The sequence below is a fragment of the Hydractinia symbiolongicarpus genome, chromosome 4 (assembly GCF_029227915.1).
Source record: "Hydractinia symbiolongicarpus strain clone_291-10 chromosome 4, HSymV2.1, whole genome shotgun sequence".
Taxonomy (NCBI): Eukaryota; Metazoa; Cnidaria; class Hydrozoa; order Anthoathecata; family Hydractiniidae; genus Hydractinia; species Hydractinia symbiolongicarpus.
The window spans coordinates 10,435,365-10,456,323 of NC_079878.1; the positions used below are offsets into that span (position 1 = coordinate 10,435,365).

At 32.1% G+C, this 20,959-nt stretch overlaps 1 protein-coding gene and 1 long non-coding RNA gene across 3 annotated transcripts in view; one reads left to right on the forward strand and one right to left on the reverse strand.

Annotated features, from left to right (window-relative positions):
- The window catches only part of LOC130641187 (uncharacterized), a 38,179-nt gene that overhangs the window by 5,404 nt on the left and 11,816 nt on the right, over positions 1-20,959 (reverse strand). Inside the window, exons 2-3 of one of the 2 annotated variants that reach the window (XR_008982441.1) lie at positions 20,269-20,431; positions 17,991-18,060 (exon numbers count right to left, since the gene is read on the reverse strand). This is a non-coding gene — a long non-coding RNA (uncharacterized LOC130641187). The remainder of the gene's footprint in view (positions 1-17,990; positions 18,061-20,268; positions 20,432-20,959) is intronic. The other variant, XR_008982440.1, reaches the window with a different exon arrangement.
- On the forward strand, positions 5,305-8,504 carry LOC130641185 (gremlin-1-like). The gene is made up of 2 exons (XM_057447879.1): positions 5,305-5,369; positions 7,263-8,504. Exon 2 carries the CDS (start codon positions 7,273-7,275, stop codon positions 7,696-7,698), a length of 426 nt encoding a protein of 141 aa, XP_057303862.1. The 5' UTR covers positions 5,305-5,369; positions 7,263-7,272; the 3' UTR covers positions 7,699-8,504.

The window sequence follows — 20,959 nt, forward strand, 5'->3', positions numbered from 1 at the left end:
AGAAAAGACGACACGAGGAAGTGTATTTGTTAAAAATGCTATCCTAAAGAGCATTAAGAAAGGAATTAATACCTGTAGATAAATTCAAAAGCCATTATTGATGCTTCGACTGGCTTCACTACATGCAATAATTATGTTTTTGAGCAAAGAAATTAGCTAACTAACCAGCTGATTCAAAAGAAATTTAAAGATTCTGTTACTATAAAACCTGAATTTAAAAGTAAGGTTACTCCTTATATTAAATAAATAATGAATATAAATATCAGGTGCTTTTCAGTTTTTTTTGGATACATTTTGGTATTAAGGAGTTTTTTTTGTTCTCGTTACTTATAATTATTTCCCCTGCCATCAGCTCGACTTTCGTGTAGCTAAATTACTATAGCCAAAAAACAACAGCTCGTTTTTTTGCCCCTTCATACAATGCTCATACTCATGTGATCTGAATATATATATATAAAAAGAATATGAAAATGGCGGCATATTGTAAGCAAATAACGAGACAGAACGGAGAGAATGAAGTCGATGCAGTCCTTTATTTAAACAGCGATTTTCCGAAAAGCAGAGATATAAAATAATAAATAAGTAAATGCATATTGCCTATATTTATGTGATAAAAAATAGCAAATAAATTGCTAGCTGTAAAGTGTCCGGATATCTTTTCAGGTAGCTAGTCAGCTGTAGATACATGTTTGGTTTAAATTAATTATACCTTCAGAGTAAGTTAATTTTCATGGACAAGTAAATTTTATTTTTCTACCAAATAAAGCTAGCTTGAAGCGTGTTTGTCCCACTTGTGTCTACCATTTTGTTTCGTTTAATTTTGTCACTTCGTTCCTGGAATACCTAAAATGCAATCAGTTGTAGCTTTTACTTACAAGTTCATTTTCTGGTTTCTCAACATCTAGTGTAAAATAGCTGGAGTGTGCAACAAAAATGAAAATTAAAAGACCAAGCTGATACAAAGTTACGTGGTACGACAATTAATTCGTAAACATCTGAAGATTGCGCAGGAAAATCCAAAAATATCCTGGCTTATCAATGATGAGATATCAGCAAATAATTAATTAGCATTAATAAAGCACTGCAAAATTAAATTACTTCCTGAAGCCAATATCAGCAACTAAAAAACTTACCAGGTGGTATCTCATTTAGTTGCCATGTCTTTATCATTTCTTTGCCTAACGAGGTATAGAAAGCTTCGTAACCCTTAGCAATATTGAGAAAAAATAATGTTAGCATAACGCATTGGACAGTTTTTAAATTTTTGTTACCAGGCGTTGAATTTCAATTAATTGAACGCCAATTTTTTTGCTGACCTATTTATGACGTTGATCTAATTACGTCGTTTATATGATTTCTGAGGATTAAATAGCTGGTGATACATGAACAGGAGGATAAACATTTTTACCTAATTAAAGAGACGTCATTTCAAGCTAGAAAAAATTGCTTAAGATAAAGATATCATCAAAAAAGTATGTCCACACCAAAAAGGTGTCAATATTACGTAAGTTTGCAAGATATTTCAAGTATTCAACATTATCAATGATGATGTCATAAAGTGATATGGAAATCTTTAAAGATAAGTGTCTTAAGGACGAAAATATATTTAAAAAAGAAGCCAAATGAGTTGATGAGCAGCTTATTATTATTGTACGTGCTACAAAAATAACAAATATTTGTGAAGTCTGTATAATAATGAATGACAACAATAAATAGTAGTAAAAAACATACAAAAATTACAATTCCGAAAAAAAATTTCTCCTTTAATAAACGTGTTTTATCTCTCGTGCTATTTATATTACAGCAAATAATTTTTTTTGACATTATTATATCTGTCACAAAAGATCGAGCATGACTAATTTTTATCTTGTTTTTGCATTATTTAAAGGTAACACAGGTGATTTTTAGCAAGGGAAACATTTTTAAAATCAGTAGGCTGCTGTATAGAGAAATTACAAAGTTAAACGTTTTACTTAACCCTTTACATGGCGTGCTTTTGGGTTACAAACATGATGTAGCAGACATCGTATTGTAACAAAGTTGATCCAAAGAGAGATCATTGATTTAGTAGCACTGCAAGACAAAAAATAGTAATAACAATATTGATGTTCGTTAAGGTGATTCAAATTATTACCTTTATTATTGCATCGTCTTTATTTAATTTTTTTAGTTCGTCCTTTTAGTTCTATCAAATGTTTATTAGCTTGTTGAAAAAGTAACTATTGCGGTAGATTTACGACAGACAAGGACTTTTTTAGGCATTTTTAATGTGCTAAATTATACATATATCACTTATACATGCCATTGTTGTGTCCAATGCTTTAGTAGCTTTTGTTAGAGTCAATTAACGTCTAGTCCAGCATGCAGAAGAGGGTTCTGCTTTTTCTTAATTTGGTAAAGATCGGAAAGCTCTGTATTTAAAGTCCTGCCAGCAAATTATGTACTCTTAAGGCGTGCTATATCCTTTACTTTTCCTGATAAGTGTACTTAGTACTGCAGCTTTAGAATGATTTAAGTACAACTGTAAGGTTAATAGTCTTTACTTAGGATAATATTTTGATTTTTAGTAAGTTATTTTGCTCTATTCACCGAAAAATCAGACATCTTGTTAGGAATAAAACCTTCTATAACTTTTTGTATCAACAGGGAACTTTCTAAAGACATGGAAAACCTGTTTATACGACTCTAGATACGTAGAAAAACATTTCGAAAATTTGTGGAATAAACAATTTGATAACCTAGTACCCAAACTTTGGCACAAGGGTTTCTGCTTGATAGAGGCACCTTTGAGAAGTTGAAGTGCAAAAATGTGCGTGCACATATGCACATATGAACGTTTTGTCTTATAGAGATGTCCACTTGAAGAGTCCCTTTTATTGCATTTCATATACCGTAAAACTCCCATATGTCTTTTTTTAGTTATCTATCTTAATACTTTCTCAGCACTTAAAGAAATTATTATAAAAGTCATCAAATTTTGTTGTTTGAGATCTAAAGTACGGTGTGAAGTATAAATACTGAAATATAACCGGCTCTACCATAAGATAAGCATTTCAAACTATATAGCTCCATCGTTCAGTATCTAAGCATACGTTTTAAAACTTCCGTATTTGTAAGGCTCTGGGACTTAAGATGAATCAATGATTTAAAACAACGTGGCATTTTATCAAGCAGAAGCATTGCCTTTTTGCATTATTCATGACTTCGTTATAATTGCCAGTGAAATTCATTAAACGCGTTGAAATGGTAGGGACGACATGCTACGTTAATAACTACAAAAGACTTCCCATCCTATTCCCAGAACCTGCGTAACAACCGTTTAATACATGTTACTTCTGTAAAAATATCAAAAAAAATTCTAATTTCTCTATTGTTCTAAACATTATATCTATTATTTTTAACTTGAAATCCCATCTTAATATTCCTATTAAGCATATTTTTATAAACAAAGAAATGTGTAAAGCATTTGAAATTTTTAGATTTAGGTCCTTCAAAACGGACAGCTCTTTCTTGCGAAAGCGGACAAGAGTGTTTGTCTCGCACGTGTCTGTTTAAGGAAGCTTTTACCTTATTTCAAGTGCAGTTGAGACAATGCCGTGAATGCGGAGCCAAATAGACAATAAGACAAGGTAGCTAACTTAAAAATTTCAACACATTTGATTAAAATGTAAACACATTAGTGATGCCAAACAGAAGTAGATATCTTACAAATGCAGTTTAAGTTGCCAAACTATTTTGTGTAACATCTGAATTTTACAAACCGCGCAAAAGCATGAGAAAATATTGATGAAAATATTTATCTTTCTCTCTTACGTCACTTTTTTACTTCCTCTATTTCCGTTTGGCTCTCACATTTCAATGTGAGAACAATAAGAAAACCACCACTCTCCTATGCTATGTTGAAAACAAAATGTATGGTTAGCTGCTCTAACTCTAAAATTGAGCATAGAATTGTTGTTTGACAGAAGAGGAGGAACAATTGGTCGTTTTATATCCGATATAGCAACATTAGTGATTAACTTAAGCACTTGCCCTCCTTCTTATTAAAATTTGCCAACATGGACGCACAGTTTCCTTCCTGCGAAATCTAACTTATTTATACAGCATAGCAACTCCTTGGAAAGATTATTAAAGCCTAATGACTAGCAATTAATATAATTATAAAAATATTTTTAGAAGAATAACAGAAATCGCAATAGGAGGTGTAATAGATGTCCTTGGCAGAACCTAATGCTTTTTCTTGCCAAGAGGAATTTATGCAGTTAAATTTTTGAATACATAATCTATATAATGACTCGCAGTTGCTGACTCACAGTAGCAAAGTATTTTTTCTTGTTCACCCCCTATATATCCGCAAGTAACGTATTCTAGTCTTTTCACCGCTGTTCATATTTTGAAATGGCTTCAGTCCGTTCTTATATAACGTTTTTGCCATATCGGGAAAATACTCTATACTGGGTACAAAAAAATGTCTTAAATGCATTACAACTACTTCCTTTTATTTTTTTTTACTATTCAGTCTGGATTGGCTTACATTTTATATTTGTATATATCCCTATTTTATACTTATAAAATTAAAATAGAAATAGAATGAGGTACAGTTTACATATAGCACAAGTTGTATGTCATCCGGTTTACGTTAGAAGTGCCTTTACTTGCACACGAAATGTGAAGAAAAAACGTCCAGTAACATTTGAAGTAGTCGAGTACAAGGCAACTAAGTTTTAAACGCAATATTGGGAAGCTAAGAACACGTGGATAAGTACGCAGGATGGTGCATCTCGACCAATCAAGGCTACTATGTTATTAACACTAACTAGTATTGCACACCGGAAACCACATTAAGCTTTGCTATGCCTAGAATTACTCCTTGTTCTATTTTTACTCACATGCGCTGTCTAGATTGCCTGACAATGAAGCCAACATAACAAACAAGCCCCCTATAACGCCCAATGTAAATACTTGAAACGCCCATACTACTCGCTTTGGTAATTTCTTTTTTCTGTCAACAAAGGAATTATAAAACGCTTACCGTTCCAAATTATTAAACGCGGTTTTACATTATTAAAAACATGTTCTTGAGGTGTTATTAGACTTGATGAATGAAATCTTACTTGACATAACAATACAACGGAATGATAGAGAGCTGTCAATTACAAATGATGAATGACAGTTGCTAAGTAGCTTGTCACAACATTTCTTCTCTCTTTAAAACTATCGCAATTGTTCTCACCAATTAATAAACGTCTCATACTTGCGGTGTATACTTTTAATTTTAGGAGAACATTTAAATTCCGCTGCATACACTGTTGAGGACCAGTCACAGATTTACCATTGAAGAGGAAAGATTAGCACGTGTCACTGATAAAGTAAGTCGTTGATATGTTTTTGTATTTTAATATGTACCGAAGACAAAGGGACTGCTGTAAACTTGCGTTAGACATACATCCATTATGAGTTAAAATGTACCCACATCAATCACGAGTTGAAATGAACTCCCATCCATCATGAAATGAGTAGCTCCGCAAATCGGAGTTCCACCTTACGTTTGACTTAGCTATAAGTTAAAATGGTGATCAACACGTAGTCATTGCGCTTTTAAGGATACCTGGAAGTGAATGAGGCGTCTGGTCGTTATGCCGTTGAAGCTCAATGGAGGAAACAATAAAATCGATAGTGTATTGATTTTTTTCTGCAGTAATGTTAACGTTAACATAGGTAGTTATGCACAGCATCGTTAACTGAGTCTCACACTTCGGATAAGTTGATTGTGCATGATTTTAAAGATATATTAACACGTGTAAATATCAGGTAGCTACATCTTTTTGAGTCATATTCGAGCCGTTTTAAGCTAAAAACAATCAATTAACGGAAATGGTAAGAAAAACCAGTAGGAAACAATATAATTTTTAATTTTTAGAAATCGTTTTTAAACAAGCAATAATAAAGGTGTCCATTTATTTCTAGATAGTTTGAAAAGTCGTAAAAATTTCTCACTAAATTTAATTATTTATTCAGCGGAGGTCGTTAAAAAGATCGCATGATGTGAGGAGTATTAAATTCATGAAATACGTTTTACTTTTCATTTATACAATGCAAAGCTACTGCTTGCTTATTAAAGAGTTGTTTTAGAGAGTTTTTTATGGGTTCCCAAGTCGTACACAGAATCTTTAATAAAATTGATAAAGGAACAAAAAATTATTAACATGAATTTTCAATGGGGTTAAGGAGGTGCTTGTTTGTGTTGGCAAAAATAAATTTCATTGCGTGTTTATTTAAAAAATTACAAAACTTAATTTAAACGTATTTTTAGCGATATGCTTCAACTTTACAAGTATTTGGGTATTAGCTGAAATATAATAAACGAACGTATATCGAGGCAAGAATGGAAATCCCTTACTGATCAATGCGCTTTTTACGACAACAGGGACGACATGAGAATCTCCAAATTAACAAAATGGTACACATAAATTAACTAAACAAGCGCCATGTTTGCTCTTCTTTTTTAAAAAAGAAAAGCTACTTCATAGATAAACTTTTTTTGCCTTCTCAAAGAAAGACTACATTGCATACAGAACTTTCTGCAGCAACAGGTCATAAGTATACTCAAAGCCTGTAAAAAGTGTGTATATGGTTCTAGCTACCTAGAGTTGTTTAGAAACGATTAAACTGGCAATATTTCTTAAAGCTCATTTGCCATTAAGGTATACCACATGTACAGTTGCTTGTATTGATAATATAGCTAAGCCTTACTGTTTTTGCGTGCTTTGTCGGATAAATAAAGCTTTGTGTTGAGTATTTCTCTCCTGCATTTGTGAAGCATATCGTTTTTTGAATTATATATCACAAGATATGATCATCGTTACTACGATCATGAATAACCTTCTAGTAGACCGTAAGCGTCCCGTCATTAAGTAACAGGTATAGAAATTAGCACTTGGCACATGCTTGAGGCAATACTAAATCAAAAATTAAGCATTAAAATTGTTCAAATTGTCACATTTTCTAATAATTCCCACCCTCTTGCTGAAGGAGCTTTCTTCGGAAAAACTTTAAGCAATGAAATGTTTAATCACTCTAAAGAGAAAAAAGCCACGCGTGGGTGCTCTACTGATGCAACAATGACCTTGATTTACTCATCTTTTACTACCAAGGACATTGAAAACCGCGAGTATAATAATAGCTATAAAAGTTTATACATTTCATATATATCTTGACTCCAATGTTGCAACATCATACGTAACTTATCTACTGATTTTTAGATTGCAGGTAATGGGAGGTAAACAAGCAGCATTGATTATTGTTATCGCTTACATTTACTGCGTAATACCTGGACCTTTAAAAGAGAAGAATGAAGATTCATCACTTCCATCAGAAAAGGATCTTATGACGAGTAGAGATTGTTTAACAATACCATTCGAAATGAATGTTACCGCATCTGGCTGTTACAACAAGACAATCCCGAACAATTTCTGCCAGGGACTTTGTACCTCAATTGTTGCTAGTAACTTTACTAGAGAAACTGAGTTAGAGGTTTGTAATGCATGTGGACCTGAAGTGCAATATGAGAGGGTCGTCTTTTTGAAATGTCCAAAAACTGTCGGAGGTGAAACTTTGGAAGTTTTAAAACCAATAGAAGTAACTATGGTACAACGTTGTAAATGTCTGCAGTGCACACAGAAGGAGGACCAAAAATAAAATATAATAACATCACTGCTACATATCGAACGAATCTAGCCAGAATGTAGAAAAAAAGTCAATCTGTTTGTCGAAAAAAAACAATAGAAAGAAGGAAAGTCGAAGGTGTTCTTCCTAAAACGTTATCTATAAAGAAATAACGATCAATTCTTTTGTGAATTTTGCATTATTTATTCATTGAAAGTTTTGTTAAGTTTAATAATATAATTTTTTTGTTTAATGCATTGTATATCTGTATCATAGTGAATCCAAAGGACTTATAAATATGTTGATCCTTTGTCTTACCATTTGCGTTCATCAGCCAATATAACGTATCGATTAAGTACGTCATTGGTAGTGCAATATGCAATATATAAAGATATTGATCTCCATTTCATCATGCCAAAGGAGCTTGGTAACCACACTGACCTATATCAATGTCTTGCGTTTTTTTATCCTTGCTATGTGGGCAGAATTACACGTTAATCAATGCCACTATTTTTTCTTACTCCTTAGAGCACACGTCTGGATGAATTTCCTTGCAAAATTTAGAAAAGAAGTTATTCTACTGTTTAAAGACTTAATTACACCATCCATACCTCGATTAAGAACTCTGCCCCTCTCAACTAAGCATCTCACCCTCCCCTAAGATATAAAATATTGACCCAAGTATAAAGTCTATTACTGATGTTTTTTATACCAAAAACATGGGCCTATAATATTTTTAGCCGTTTAGTTTGCCTTTAAGAATTTAAGCTGTAGCTTTTGCCTTAAGCGCCATAATCTCCATAAAATATAGAATGCTTTTATTTCAAACACGTACTAAAAGAGTTTGCGCTTACTTTTTCTATACAAAATTTTATTTCAATATGATACTGACTGACTGAGTGATTTAATAATTGGATTCACTAAATTTATAAAGCTTTATGTGACCGATAAGAAGCTTAGGCGTGCAAAGGATAAGGAGCGAAAGATTTCCACCATCTCTGTGGCAAAATTGCAATGTAAGGATACAATGAACAGACAACAATAGCTTTTTATACGGTTTGATCAAAGAAATTTAAGACGTTTGTATGGTCAATTAGTAGAAGTACATTGTTGTTTGTAAGAAGGATGTAAATGCAACAATTAAACCAATTGGTGATTCAATCCATTTTCCACTTAAAGGTCAAAGAAGTAACGGACTCTTTACCTCCGAAATAAAACTTAACCTAGAGTCACCATTCTTTCGCCGGAGACATTTTTGTCATTTTTTTAGATATTACCTTACTATCCTCATTTAAAATACGTATAAAACAATTATCCTTTGCTTTTTAATGCTGTTAATACTAGGCTCAAGTGTGTAAAAGCAAAAAATCATTTGTGCAACTCCTTAATTAAGTATTTCCTGCTGGTTACGATTTTCTTTTTGGACAACCTCAAACAATAAAAAATGCGTCACGGAATAACGTTCCCCCTCTATAAGGTTTAGATTGCTAATGTAAACCTTAGTTTAGTTTTTAGCCTCATGCAGTTTTATTCTATAAAGCTCCTTGTGTACCAAAACCAGGGCTTTAAAGAATGTCAATTAAAAAAAGAAGCGGGAATGAAAAGTAACTTAAAATCGGATAGCTAATTTTACAGTTCTTGATAGACCACTATCTGCATTGATTACTTCTTTCTTACGCAAGCCAAACCACGTAAATGTATTAATATAATAAATTACCTTCTCGTTTTAATTTACGTGTGCTAACGATATGCAAAGAATGCAACGAAACCGTTAATGTGCAAGGCGGTGAAAGTTGTTTTAGTTTTTATTGCTAGTAAATAATATCAAGACGCCAATAATTTTTTCTCCATCCTTGTAAGGAAAAAACCAAATTAATTGACTTTAGGTTTTTTTGAATTAGTTTTTTTTTGTGAAGTAAATTGTGCATGCAGCACAGAGTATTTATTTTTATATGGTGGAGCCGCGTACTTAAATTTACAAAGAGGAGAAAATACGTGATTGCAGAGGGAAAGTATTTTTTTAATTTTTCTCATGAAATTAGTTTCACCGTCTATGGTTCATATTCTGAGAATGGAATTCTTTTGAGAAGCTCAATAAAAAGCCAAGAACAAAAAGTAACTAGCTAATAAAAATGACCTACAGTGATGTGATGGAATAGCTAAAAATTACAATTTATCAACACAAGAATAATGCCACCAGAAAAAGCTTTCCACTATTGCACTAAAAATTGCTATAAGACATGAAGGAGACAACAGTTTGTGAAACCTATCATTTGAGATGTCACGAAATATTCTGTCTGTGTTAGACAACTTAGATAATTTCAAATGAAAATTACTTTCACATGAGCTATAAAATACTTACAACTACAATCCTGTCTCTTTTAATAACTGTTATTGGACAAATCTCAAAATAGTTAAACAGCATTACTCAATGCCGGTCTACACAAGTTCTAATTCATAACTTGTGTAGGCCGGATAAACAGTGTAAATGTGTTGCTTACAGTTTTTGCAACGCCCGCTTAATAAGAAAATCTACGCCATCCTCACAAAAGCCCGGAAAATTGGGGGAAACAGATCATGTTGACGCCTGGCAAAAACATATACCGGTTGAAGTTAAGTTAACAACCTAAATCCTAAGTTCGCTGTGAACACTGACAATTAAACTCTTTAACCTGCGTACGTCGAATGCCAAAAGATTCATGATAACTTCTACTTAAAATGCAACAGCTATTTTTATAGCTATATTTATCAAAAATATATGTTCAATGATGTACTATAAAGTTGATCAATATCTAGGCTGATAATTCATATCTCATGTGCGAGGTTGCAATGCATGTTTCCTGGATTACATGCTTTTTAAAATTCTAGGATTTTGATCTTTTTACTTTAGGATCATATTCATATCATTGAATTGGTGCGTGTGTAAATTTTTAACTTAATTCGACAAGTGAAAATGTTGTTTTGGTAGTGTTAATGTTACAACCAAAATCTTCTTCATTTTCTACTTGTACTAATAAGCCTTGGTTTCAAGCAGAGTTTTGTTAAGACAAAGTTATAAAACCTGTTGTAAGAGGTTACTTGTTTGCTGAAAGAGTCTGAAGATTTCACATTTTATCAAGTTTCGGGTAAGGATGTCAAAAATCACATTCATTTTGTGTAAAAATATTCAAGAATAGCAACGGCACAAAAAAAGACTAATTCGAAAAGGTGTATGGTGGCCGAGGAGTGTCAACGCGTAAAATGAATTTTGCAAAGACGAATTAAAATCTAAAATAAATGTCAAAGTCAAAGTTAAGTTAAAAATGAAAACAAAATTCAAACTTAAGTTCAAAGTAAAAGTCATTATAAAGTGATGACACTATTCGGCCAGCGACGTGGCCTAACAGTGTCATGGTGCAAAAAAAGTGAAAATACAAATTTATCGTCTAATAAGTTCCCAATGATAAAATTTGTCGTTACCGTAAATTCAAAAGATATTACAAAAGCCATGGTAAAGTCGATTCTTGGTGAATATACATGAAGATGCTGAAGGTTTAAAGAAAAAGTAAAAATGTTTAGGTTTAACTATCCAATTTCAACTGTTGTAACTGTGGAGTATATCCACTAGCAAAATTTAGACTGAATGATGCTATTTTGAGAAGATTTGAAGATTTTTTTAAACTATTATAGAAGCAGCAGGAGGGCAATACGATGACTTCTTTGTCGGCCCAACACCCAAGTCTTAAGTGTTAAGTTTTTCTGACGAGTTCTTCTCTGACGAGTTTGAATTATTAAGATTTTTGATTACATCCGATATCTTATTTATCTTATCAAGCATATATCGTTTTTCCAAGACATCGTCACTTCTTATCATTTATTATTATACTCACATATAAAAATATCCATAGTAGAGGCGGAAGCTAACTAAAACTTGACGTTATTTTACTTCATGAAGGAAGAAAAAAGGGCGTCAATAAATAGAATATGCTTACTATTTTCAGTAAAAACAACACAATAAAAAATTACTATCCCCCCCCCCCCCCCCCCCTTACCCAGTGTTTATTTATTCTTATTTATACCACGAGGTCAGCCGGTGTGAAAAACCGAAAGCACGAGGACAGCTGGAAACGGTAAGATGAAAACAAATTGTTATTGTGAAAAATTTGACGGTACCGAAAAAATTTGTGACACTCATTGGCCACGATGTTGGCCGAGAAATGTCATCAGTTGCGTTATAGAATATGTTTCACTTTACATTTTTCCTTCTCGAATTCATTTTATGCGTTGACACTCCTCGGCCACCATAAAGGTGTACTATTTGAAACTTGGCTCTTCGTTTATCAAATTTAATTTATTAAGTTATTTTAATAATTCTTAAAGCTATGAATTTGTTACGTTTTCATGAATATCATTTATTTTTAAAAAAGAAAAAAAATCTTAATTTCGTGGGAACCAATTTTCGGGGTATTTAATTAGAAATTCATCTTTTCAGGAGGTATTCAAAAGAAGGGCAGTAAGGTTATTAAAGAAAATTGTGAATAACATACAAATAAAAACAACATAGAAAGGTCAAAAAAGAGTCAGTCTAAAAGCTGAAACGTATTTACTCAAATAACGAAAAGTCCGCGAACAGTGTTCGTCAAAAGTTACACAACTTATTGCCACAATGTCATTTATGCCTTAATTACGAATTTCTTGAAAGCTCACGAGAGAATCAGCTCAACGCAAAAGTAATTGGCAAGCGAAAAAGCAAGCGAAAGGTAATGATTTTGCAAAATATATTGCTGTAAATCGCAAAAATATGCAACAGTTCTCATCAGAATCTTAATTAAAAAGCGGGTTTTCCAGATGAAATTTAACAAGAATTTTAAAGTAATAGAAATGGTTATAGTTTAAGTAAGAGAAGTAATGATTGTGATAGCCTTTTTCCGTAAAATGGGTAGGGCATTTTGAGAACTTACAATGAAAGTGTTATGTAAGTGGGTTAAGCAAAATATGACTCGGCTGTTAATTTCCAGGTAATCCCACAACATTATTTAATTGATAGAGCGCGTTGTCCAAGAAAATCACAACTGATTTAAAAAAAATTAACACGGAGGCATTAACCATGTAAGAGACTAGCTTTAAAGGGGCTACGAAACGCTGTTGGTTTTCGACTTTAGTGACTCACATGAAAGTCAAGCTAATGGCGGTGGTAAAGTTTATGATCACTGAAAACAAAAACAACAACTTAAATCATTCTAAATATTATATTGGGCATCTAAATATAATTAACAATTACAGAAAGGCTCCCTACATGATATTTAATATATTTTAAAAAGGAAGATTTTTCTTTTTGTAGAAAATAAAAATGAAAAAGTACTAAATTCATCATAAAAAATTAATTATTCATAAGCAGGTTGTCTACACGTCTATATGGTTCTACAGTGTGTATATGTGACGTACGGAGTGTGGTTTCTATACGGAGGAATACTCCGTAAAATTGCTAGAGTTTGGTTTAGCTATACGTCTGCCAACGAATGTTCTGAAAGTGAAATATTGCAAATATATGACTGTTTTAAACTATTTCCAAAAAAAAGTTGACAACTGGCACTTCTACTAATACTAACGTTTGTCTAATATTTCTTTTTTCTTCTTGCACAAATTATTTGCTTGTTTTAGGCACGATTTTCTAAACTGGAATAGCCTAGAGTAAATTTTTAATAAGAATACTTAGTTTAGACTTCGACTTACATTCGCTAATGTCTAGCCAAACCAGTGTCGGCATTATACTCTTAAAGCTGTCTGCGCCGCTCACAGCTTTTTGTACTAAATATTTTTTCGTCTATGCGGAGTAAACATGTCGCTATACGAAGTTATACTCCGTACTCTGTATAACTGCACACTACGAAAGGAACATATATTTACTTATACTTTGACCTTTTCAGTGATCGTTCATTACCCGCCATTCTTCGGAAATTGTGGGTATATAGCTTATTAAAACGTTTTGTAGACACCTAATTTACAAGAAAGTAAAAGCTAATTAACCTTGAGATCTTATATTCCCTCATATAAACTACATTTATTTACACTTTCTGTAGCAACACGTAACATGCCAAAGTAATTTAAAACCTACTGATTTGCTAACTGAGAAGATTAAAAAAATGACCCTGATGTTTTCCGAGAAGTATGCAAGTTATTCTTTGCTTTTATTATTTGCATTTTCTGTAGCAACGCGTAACTTGTCAAGGTAATTTAAAACATACAAAACATCCATATAAAACTGATTGGCTACCTCACAAGATCAAAAAAATGACCCTGATGTTTTCCGGGAAATATACATAGTTCTTCTTTATTTGCAACATAGGGCGTATATTATATAACATAGGGCGTATATCATGCAATATAGGGCGTATATCGTGCAACATGGGGCGTATATCATGAATTAAACTGACATGAAAATATTGCAAACGTCAAAATATGGAAATTTGTCATTTGTTAAAAAAAACTAATCATGGCATTTCTAACGTAACCACCACCAAGTTCAATATTGTCTAACTGTTGTTTGAAAAGTAATGAAGAGTTATAAATTCTAATGTAATACTAAACTGTTCTTCCATCAAGATTTAAGTTAACTTCGCTCTAGTTATGTAGAGTTTTTTCAAAACATTGCATGTCATGAAATTAATGCAGTTCAATGAAATTATTTTGAAAAAGGCATTTAATTAACGCGGTTGAGCAAGGTTGTTTTCAAAAATTCATTTAACTAACGCGAATTTGAGAATATGCAAAAATTACGGCAACAGCCAAATGCACAGTAGTGAATCGGTCTCCTCTATTACAAGGCGGTTCGGAAGATCGAAATAAAAGTTTACGATGTTAAAAATTTACAAATTTAAAGAAAAGTGATTCCAGTTTATTTTTCACTTGTATCAGGGTATGGTGGTTATACAAAAGCTATTTTTAAAAAGACTGCGTTGAACTATCGTCCGATGAGCAGGAAATAGTAGAAATTTGGAAAAAAAAATGTTTTTTTTATGTTTTTAGGCTTTAACATATTATAAAAAAGTTACCGAATTAATAGTATCTTAATTAACGAGTCATGAAATTAACGGTCATTAAATTAACGCGAATTTTAAAAAACCGCGTTAATTTCATGACTCCTTAATTTCATGGAATAAGGTAATCCATAGAAACATTACTATAAAACTGGCAAGTGATTTTTTTTACATCGTACAAAGCACTTACTTGAAGAGTGGGTAATGTGTTGGGTAATATGGCATTATTAATTAAAATGGACAATTCTAAACCTTTGTTGCTTCTAGAATTCAATATTTACCCCCTTTAATTTTACTTACAAGATAAGTAAACACACATTTGCGCATTTAAGAGCCAGATTATATGAGGCGAGTTGGCTCGCCACATGCTCAGCATGATAAAATTACACAGCTCGGCATAATGGCAGATCTCTACTAAAAATGTTTTACATTGTAAGGTGAGTCAACCCGTCTAGGCGAGCTGGCTCGTTTTTTCAACCCGGGACGGGCTGGTTAGGTGGGATGACTCGGTTCATATAATATCACTTTGCCGAGAAAAAGAAGAGCATGCGCTTTGCGATCCAAAACAGAAGAAAAACAATAATGGTAGCAAACAAGAGGTTTAAATGAATTTCAGAACTTGTAGAGCAGCTTACGTGGATTTCCCTGGTGGTGTTTCAAACGTTTTAAGAGATTTTTCGTTTTGTAAAAAAATATGTCAATATGTTCTGTATTAGGCAATTTCTTCGAAGCACTGACAAATACAGAACACTTTGGATTTGGAATAACAAACTATTGGCGACCAAAATGCTTAATTATAATTATAATTACAATTTCGCTTCTTTGTTTACATCTAGCATCCGCCATTTTTAAAAAATTATGCGCATTTTTTTTCAACCCGGCAGCAGTGTAGGTCTTGACCCGGGTTGACTTTTCCCATATAGTATGTAATTTTTTCAAACGGGTTAACCCACCAACCGGTCCAACACCGAGTCAACTCGTCTCATATAATCAGGCTCTAAGTTGACTCTAACTTGACTTGACTTATAATCAAGGATTATGTAGTTGCCTAACTAAGACAATAATCAATCATGGTGTTTCACTTTTATTTCGGCCGGTTTTCAGAAATTACTTTAAATATAGTTTACGAATACATTATCAAATTGTGTTCTGCGGATATGCTATATTTGCATGATTTTAAGTTTATCTGACAAGCTTTTCTGGCAAAAAGTTATTTAAAAGGATTTAGAAATTAAGTTAAGCATTTTTAACTTTACTTTGTTAGAAAAACTTATTAAGATGAGTGTAGGGATAATTTTGAACCTAAAAGTCTTAAACCTGCATGAACATCATCAAATTTTTCATATGATCATAAAAACATGGCTTTGAAATGCATATGAGCAGTGCATAGCAAGTAGTCACTAATTCTGTCTCGTCTTTGTCTAGCTCACTAGTCAACACAGTGTGAATGCAATAATTAATATTATTCTGGAATAAACCTAATTAATACGCAAGGACGACAGTTAAAAGTGTTCTCCGTCTGACCCTACTATAAGGTTCACAAACATAAAAGCTCCACCAAAGTAAAATGTATGTGGATTTTTAAGTGCTATTCTAGCATCCAGCTCTCTCTTATTATTATTTTGTTGCAGAGTATATGTAGTCGTTATTGCTCAGTGCAAGAAAAATATCGAAAGTATTTTACGAAAAAATATGACGATATATTTTGCAGAAAAAGAGCGATAACTAGTTTATCATATATACGGGGCATGAATCATTGTATACTCAGTAGACTATTATTCAATAAAAGCCATGCTTCTTAAAGTTCTGTGTTCAACACTGAATAAAGTTATTGTAAGATGATATTTGTGATCGATTAATTTTGTTTATAATAAATTTTCTTATTTAAATACACGTTTTCCGAATTACATGTTTTTTAAAATTTTGGAATTTTGATGTTTTTACGTTAACATCATTTTCAGCATTGGTTAATTGGTTGATGTAAAAATTTTCAACTTAATCCGACATTGAAAAGTGCTGCTTTGGTGGCATCATTGTTACGGTCAAAGCGTTCTTAATTTTCGACTTGTACTAATAAGCCTCATCTTCGAGCAAAGGTTACTTAGTACAAAATTTAAAAACTGTTGTAGCAGGTTGTTTGTTTAATGTATGAATATAAAAATATCACGATTTATCAATTTTTATGTGAGGATTTCGAAAATTACATTCATTTTCTTTAAAAAAGTTGAGAAAGAGCTGCGGCACATCAAAGAAAATAAATTCGGGAAAGGTGTATTATCAAATTTAAACGCGAGGCTTCTTAAACGCGTTTACCTTTAAATGTATTAAAACTCACAGAGGTGCTAAACATTCTCCTGGCTCTCTCATGACTATACGAGGAAGAAATACATGTATATCCGTATTTCTTTCTTCAAGCTGTATGCAAACAAAAGAATAAATGAACTGTGAATATTTATGATCCTTTAAAAAAAAAATGTTTTACTTGAGAATAAAATTTTGGAATCAATTTCTTGACAAGATCACGTTTTTCAGAAAAACAATAACTTTGCTCAACGAATTAAGCCAATATAAGCTTTTTACAATGTAGAATTAAAAAATAATTAAAAATTAACCTCGTTTTTTGGCAGCAAATAAAATAAAGCATCAGCCAATCTAAGTGAGAGAAAAACTCAGCTACATGATAATTATAATTTATTTCGAAGAAATATAAATAACCAATATTGTTTGCAAAAGTAAATTTGTATCTTTTTATATTCCAGGTACAGCGAATTTATCACCACTTAAAAATGAACTGAGTTTGTTTTCAGGCAGCATTAGTGTTTAAAAGAGTTGCTTTTAATTAAGTTCATGTCCGCATTAAAACAGTAAGTTCAGATATTAACTTTAGTATTTAGAAGATCTGTAAACTTGTTAAGTTTATGTTAAAATATTTTCTTTTTACTGGAGCAAGTCCCCTAACCTATATCCCGCATTCTAGATGAAGTTGTTCGGGAAGAGAAGGGGCGGGATGGTAGGCGTTGATATAAAATAGGTATTGCTGACGTAATTTTACAGCATTCTTAAAATTTACTGGCATTGCTTTGTTATTTCGTAGCTTAAATATAAACAACAACATTAGAGGTTATTCCTACTTTCACATAAATGCAAATGAAGTATGTAGCTAGATCTTAGCTATATTATAAAACTTCTCTTAACAGATTCTGCAACATTAGTCAAGTAAAAATTGGTTGCATATTATTTGGAAATCGCGTTTCTAATTCTTATTTGTTTACTTAGAAGCTAAATAAAGGGTTCCTATTTGTTTTTTACCAGTCTAAGTTGTGCAAGATAGAAATATCTTTTTTTGTGCTTCGATTGGACCAGCATTTCCCGTCGTCAACTACAAATGAAACAAATATTAAACAAAATTTTATATAAGCATTCACAATAATTTTCAACAATACTTTAATTAATTAAAACATTTTTTACGAAAGAAACAACAGTAATGCCTAGATCTCAGTTTTAATGTTTCAAATCAAGTGTAAATATTTCTTTCATAACCTCAAGTATTTCATTTTATTACCTACGAAGATTCTTAATTCAATGTCCATAAAAACCGACAATGAGATATCTGGTTTAATTACAGAAAACAAATCTACAATGCAAACACTTTTTTGTGCTACTCATTCAACACCAAAAAAGGAGTGTTGTCGAGCTCGTTAACAGGGTAATCTTTTTTAAAATACCCATTTATTATCCAGAAATGTATCACAAAACTTTTTCTGTACGTTTTCTTTAAAAAAAAAAAGGTTTTCCCCTAAATATTTCCACTTTCGACATCGCGTGCCAGTACTGTCAGATAGATGCTAATATGTTTTATACATCAATTTATATCTGTGAAAGAAATTTATAAAAAGCTTGAAAAGTCTGACTAAGTTTTTGTTTCGATTGTAAAACCATAAAAATAATCTACGTTGTTAGTTCTGAAGTAATAATTTTGTATGAAAAGGCCATTGCCCCATAGCCTTACGAAGCAGAATTCAAGAAAGTTTTAACGTTGAAGAGGACTAAATTTTGTCTATCTCTTTCAGACGCTTCATGTGTGTTGAACAAGCCTTCTTTTGCGTTTCATTAATCAGGAGGAAAGTAAACGTTTCTGTTGTATAGTACTTTAATCAGAGAAATCAACGTGCAAAAAACTTTTAGGAAGTCTTATCAAATCTTTGCCATTTTTATCTTTTTTTCGCGAAAATTAGTCCGCCTAAAACGGTTTTGATATGTTGCTTTTACCTTATATTTCTGAAAGCATTGCAAACAGGACATAAGAAAATGCAAAAGTTTTTTGTTCTCAGCTTAAGCATTGTCTTAAGCATTGTTTTGCCCAAGTAAAGGACCAAAATATTTTATTTACTGTCATGGGGGCGGCTGTGGAGTCACTTCCAATTGTATAAAATAACAAAAGCTGGCAAAGATAAAAATCTTAACTTTTCCAGAAAAACTGAGCTTGAAAGATAACCCTAACCCTAACCCATACTTTAATTTATTTTTAATTTAAAGTCATCTTTTCAAAAATATGATTAATGGTCAATTCAATTATTTGCGTGATTCAATCATTTACGTGACAGGTGATTATCAGAAATGACTACAAAATTAGTCCTTAAAGAGCATTGATTTAAAATGACACTTAAAATAGACAACGATTAAAGCACAAATGCGGAATGTTTAAGTTTCGCACACAAGTACTTAACCTGCTTTGTAAACTTTCTAAATTATTTTCATGTGCATTGTAAGTATGAAGCCCTTCTTGACAGTCTATAAGGATATATAGATTGATTTATCTTTTTCGTTAACATGTTAAACATAAAGTATAAATAATGCTAAAAAAGTAAAATTATTGAAATTTCCCCTACTTTTAAATTTTATCGAACATCTTAAGCAAAAAACTTGGTAAAAAACAAAAAAGTTACGAAGTATGAGCCTGCATATTTGCTACATGTGGAAAATGATAAAATTGGCCAAATGAGAGATGAAAATATGAATAATATAAGCGTATGGTAAACACAAAACGGGGCTTAAAATAAGCATATTTTTGACGATCACAAATTTTAAAAAGCATAGTGTATTTTACCACAAGCCTCAGTATCCTATTTGTTTCTCATTCAAGCTTTGAGGTCCTTAGTATATGAACAATTAATAGGAAAAAAAGCCTATCAGATTTCTTGCTAACAGATTCTCTTATTCTTTTGGCACAAGACGAAAAGTTCTTTTCCTCAAGCTTTTCTGACCAATTGTAGCCTCAACCTTTTTACCTGTACAAATTGTCAAATTCCTGACGTCACCATTTCGTTAAAGGTATTGAAATTAGTATATAAATACATTTATCAGGACAATGTAAGCAAATTTTGGATTTTCATAAATGCATTTCTATTAAATTCAAGGGCAAGTCACAGAATATAAAATAAGGCAGGTAAGAACTGTTAAGAATTTCCAGGTATAAGGAGTTATGGAATGTTGCTTAAGAACCTCAGCCATACCGAAGTTACCATTAATATTGGTTGTGGCCCACTTAGGCATGCTATATCATATCTTAAACTTATAAATAACTTACAAATAATGATTTGATAGACAAAGCCAGTCTTATCACTCCACAACGACAGCTAGAATTCCTGTGTTGTCAATGACTAGCTTGAAAATATCACCTTATTTTCACTTGTGACTTCGCTATTAATAATTGTACGCAGTTAAAGCAAGTCTTTTGTTATTTCTTTTTTCTAAAGAAAGCACAAAAAGTTTACATTACACAATTACTATGTCATTATCAATCAATTACATTCTCTTGTTACATGAAAAAATAACATAAAACATATATTTTGATTCAAACAAGAGTAAACGTTACTTTAGGAACTTTTCTAATATTCTTCAACTTTTATTGTCGATCCAACTTGGACGATTAAAAGAATGAAATTGATTTACTGCCAGATTTAAAATTCGCAAACAATAAAATGCCATGTAAAAAATTCAAGCGATGTCCTGTGGAGGTTACAAAATGGTTTTACTCTTATTAAATTAGTCGTGAGTCCCAAAGAGATCTACATGTATTCGATTGTCGCAACAAAGTCGATAAAAATTATAAATTGCATAACCTATTTCGTATTTCGTGCCCGTAATACTACTATGAAATCATGCAGAGACAGACTTACGTTAGCTATATTTCAATGATGGTGAAACCAGTAAAGTGTGAAGAATAGCATCATATCACTAATCGAGGATAGCGTAACACATTAAATTGTGTAATGGCT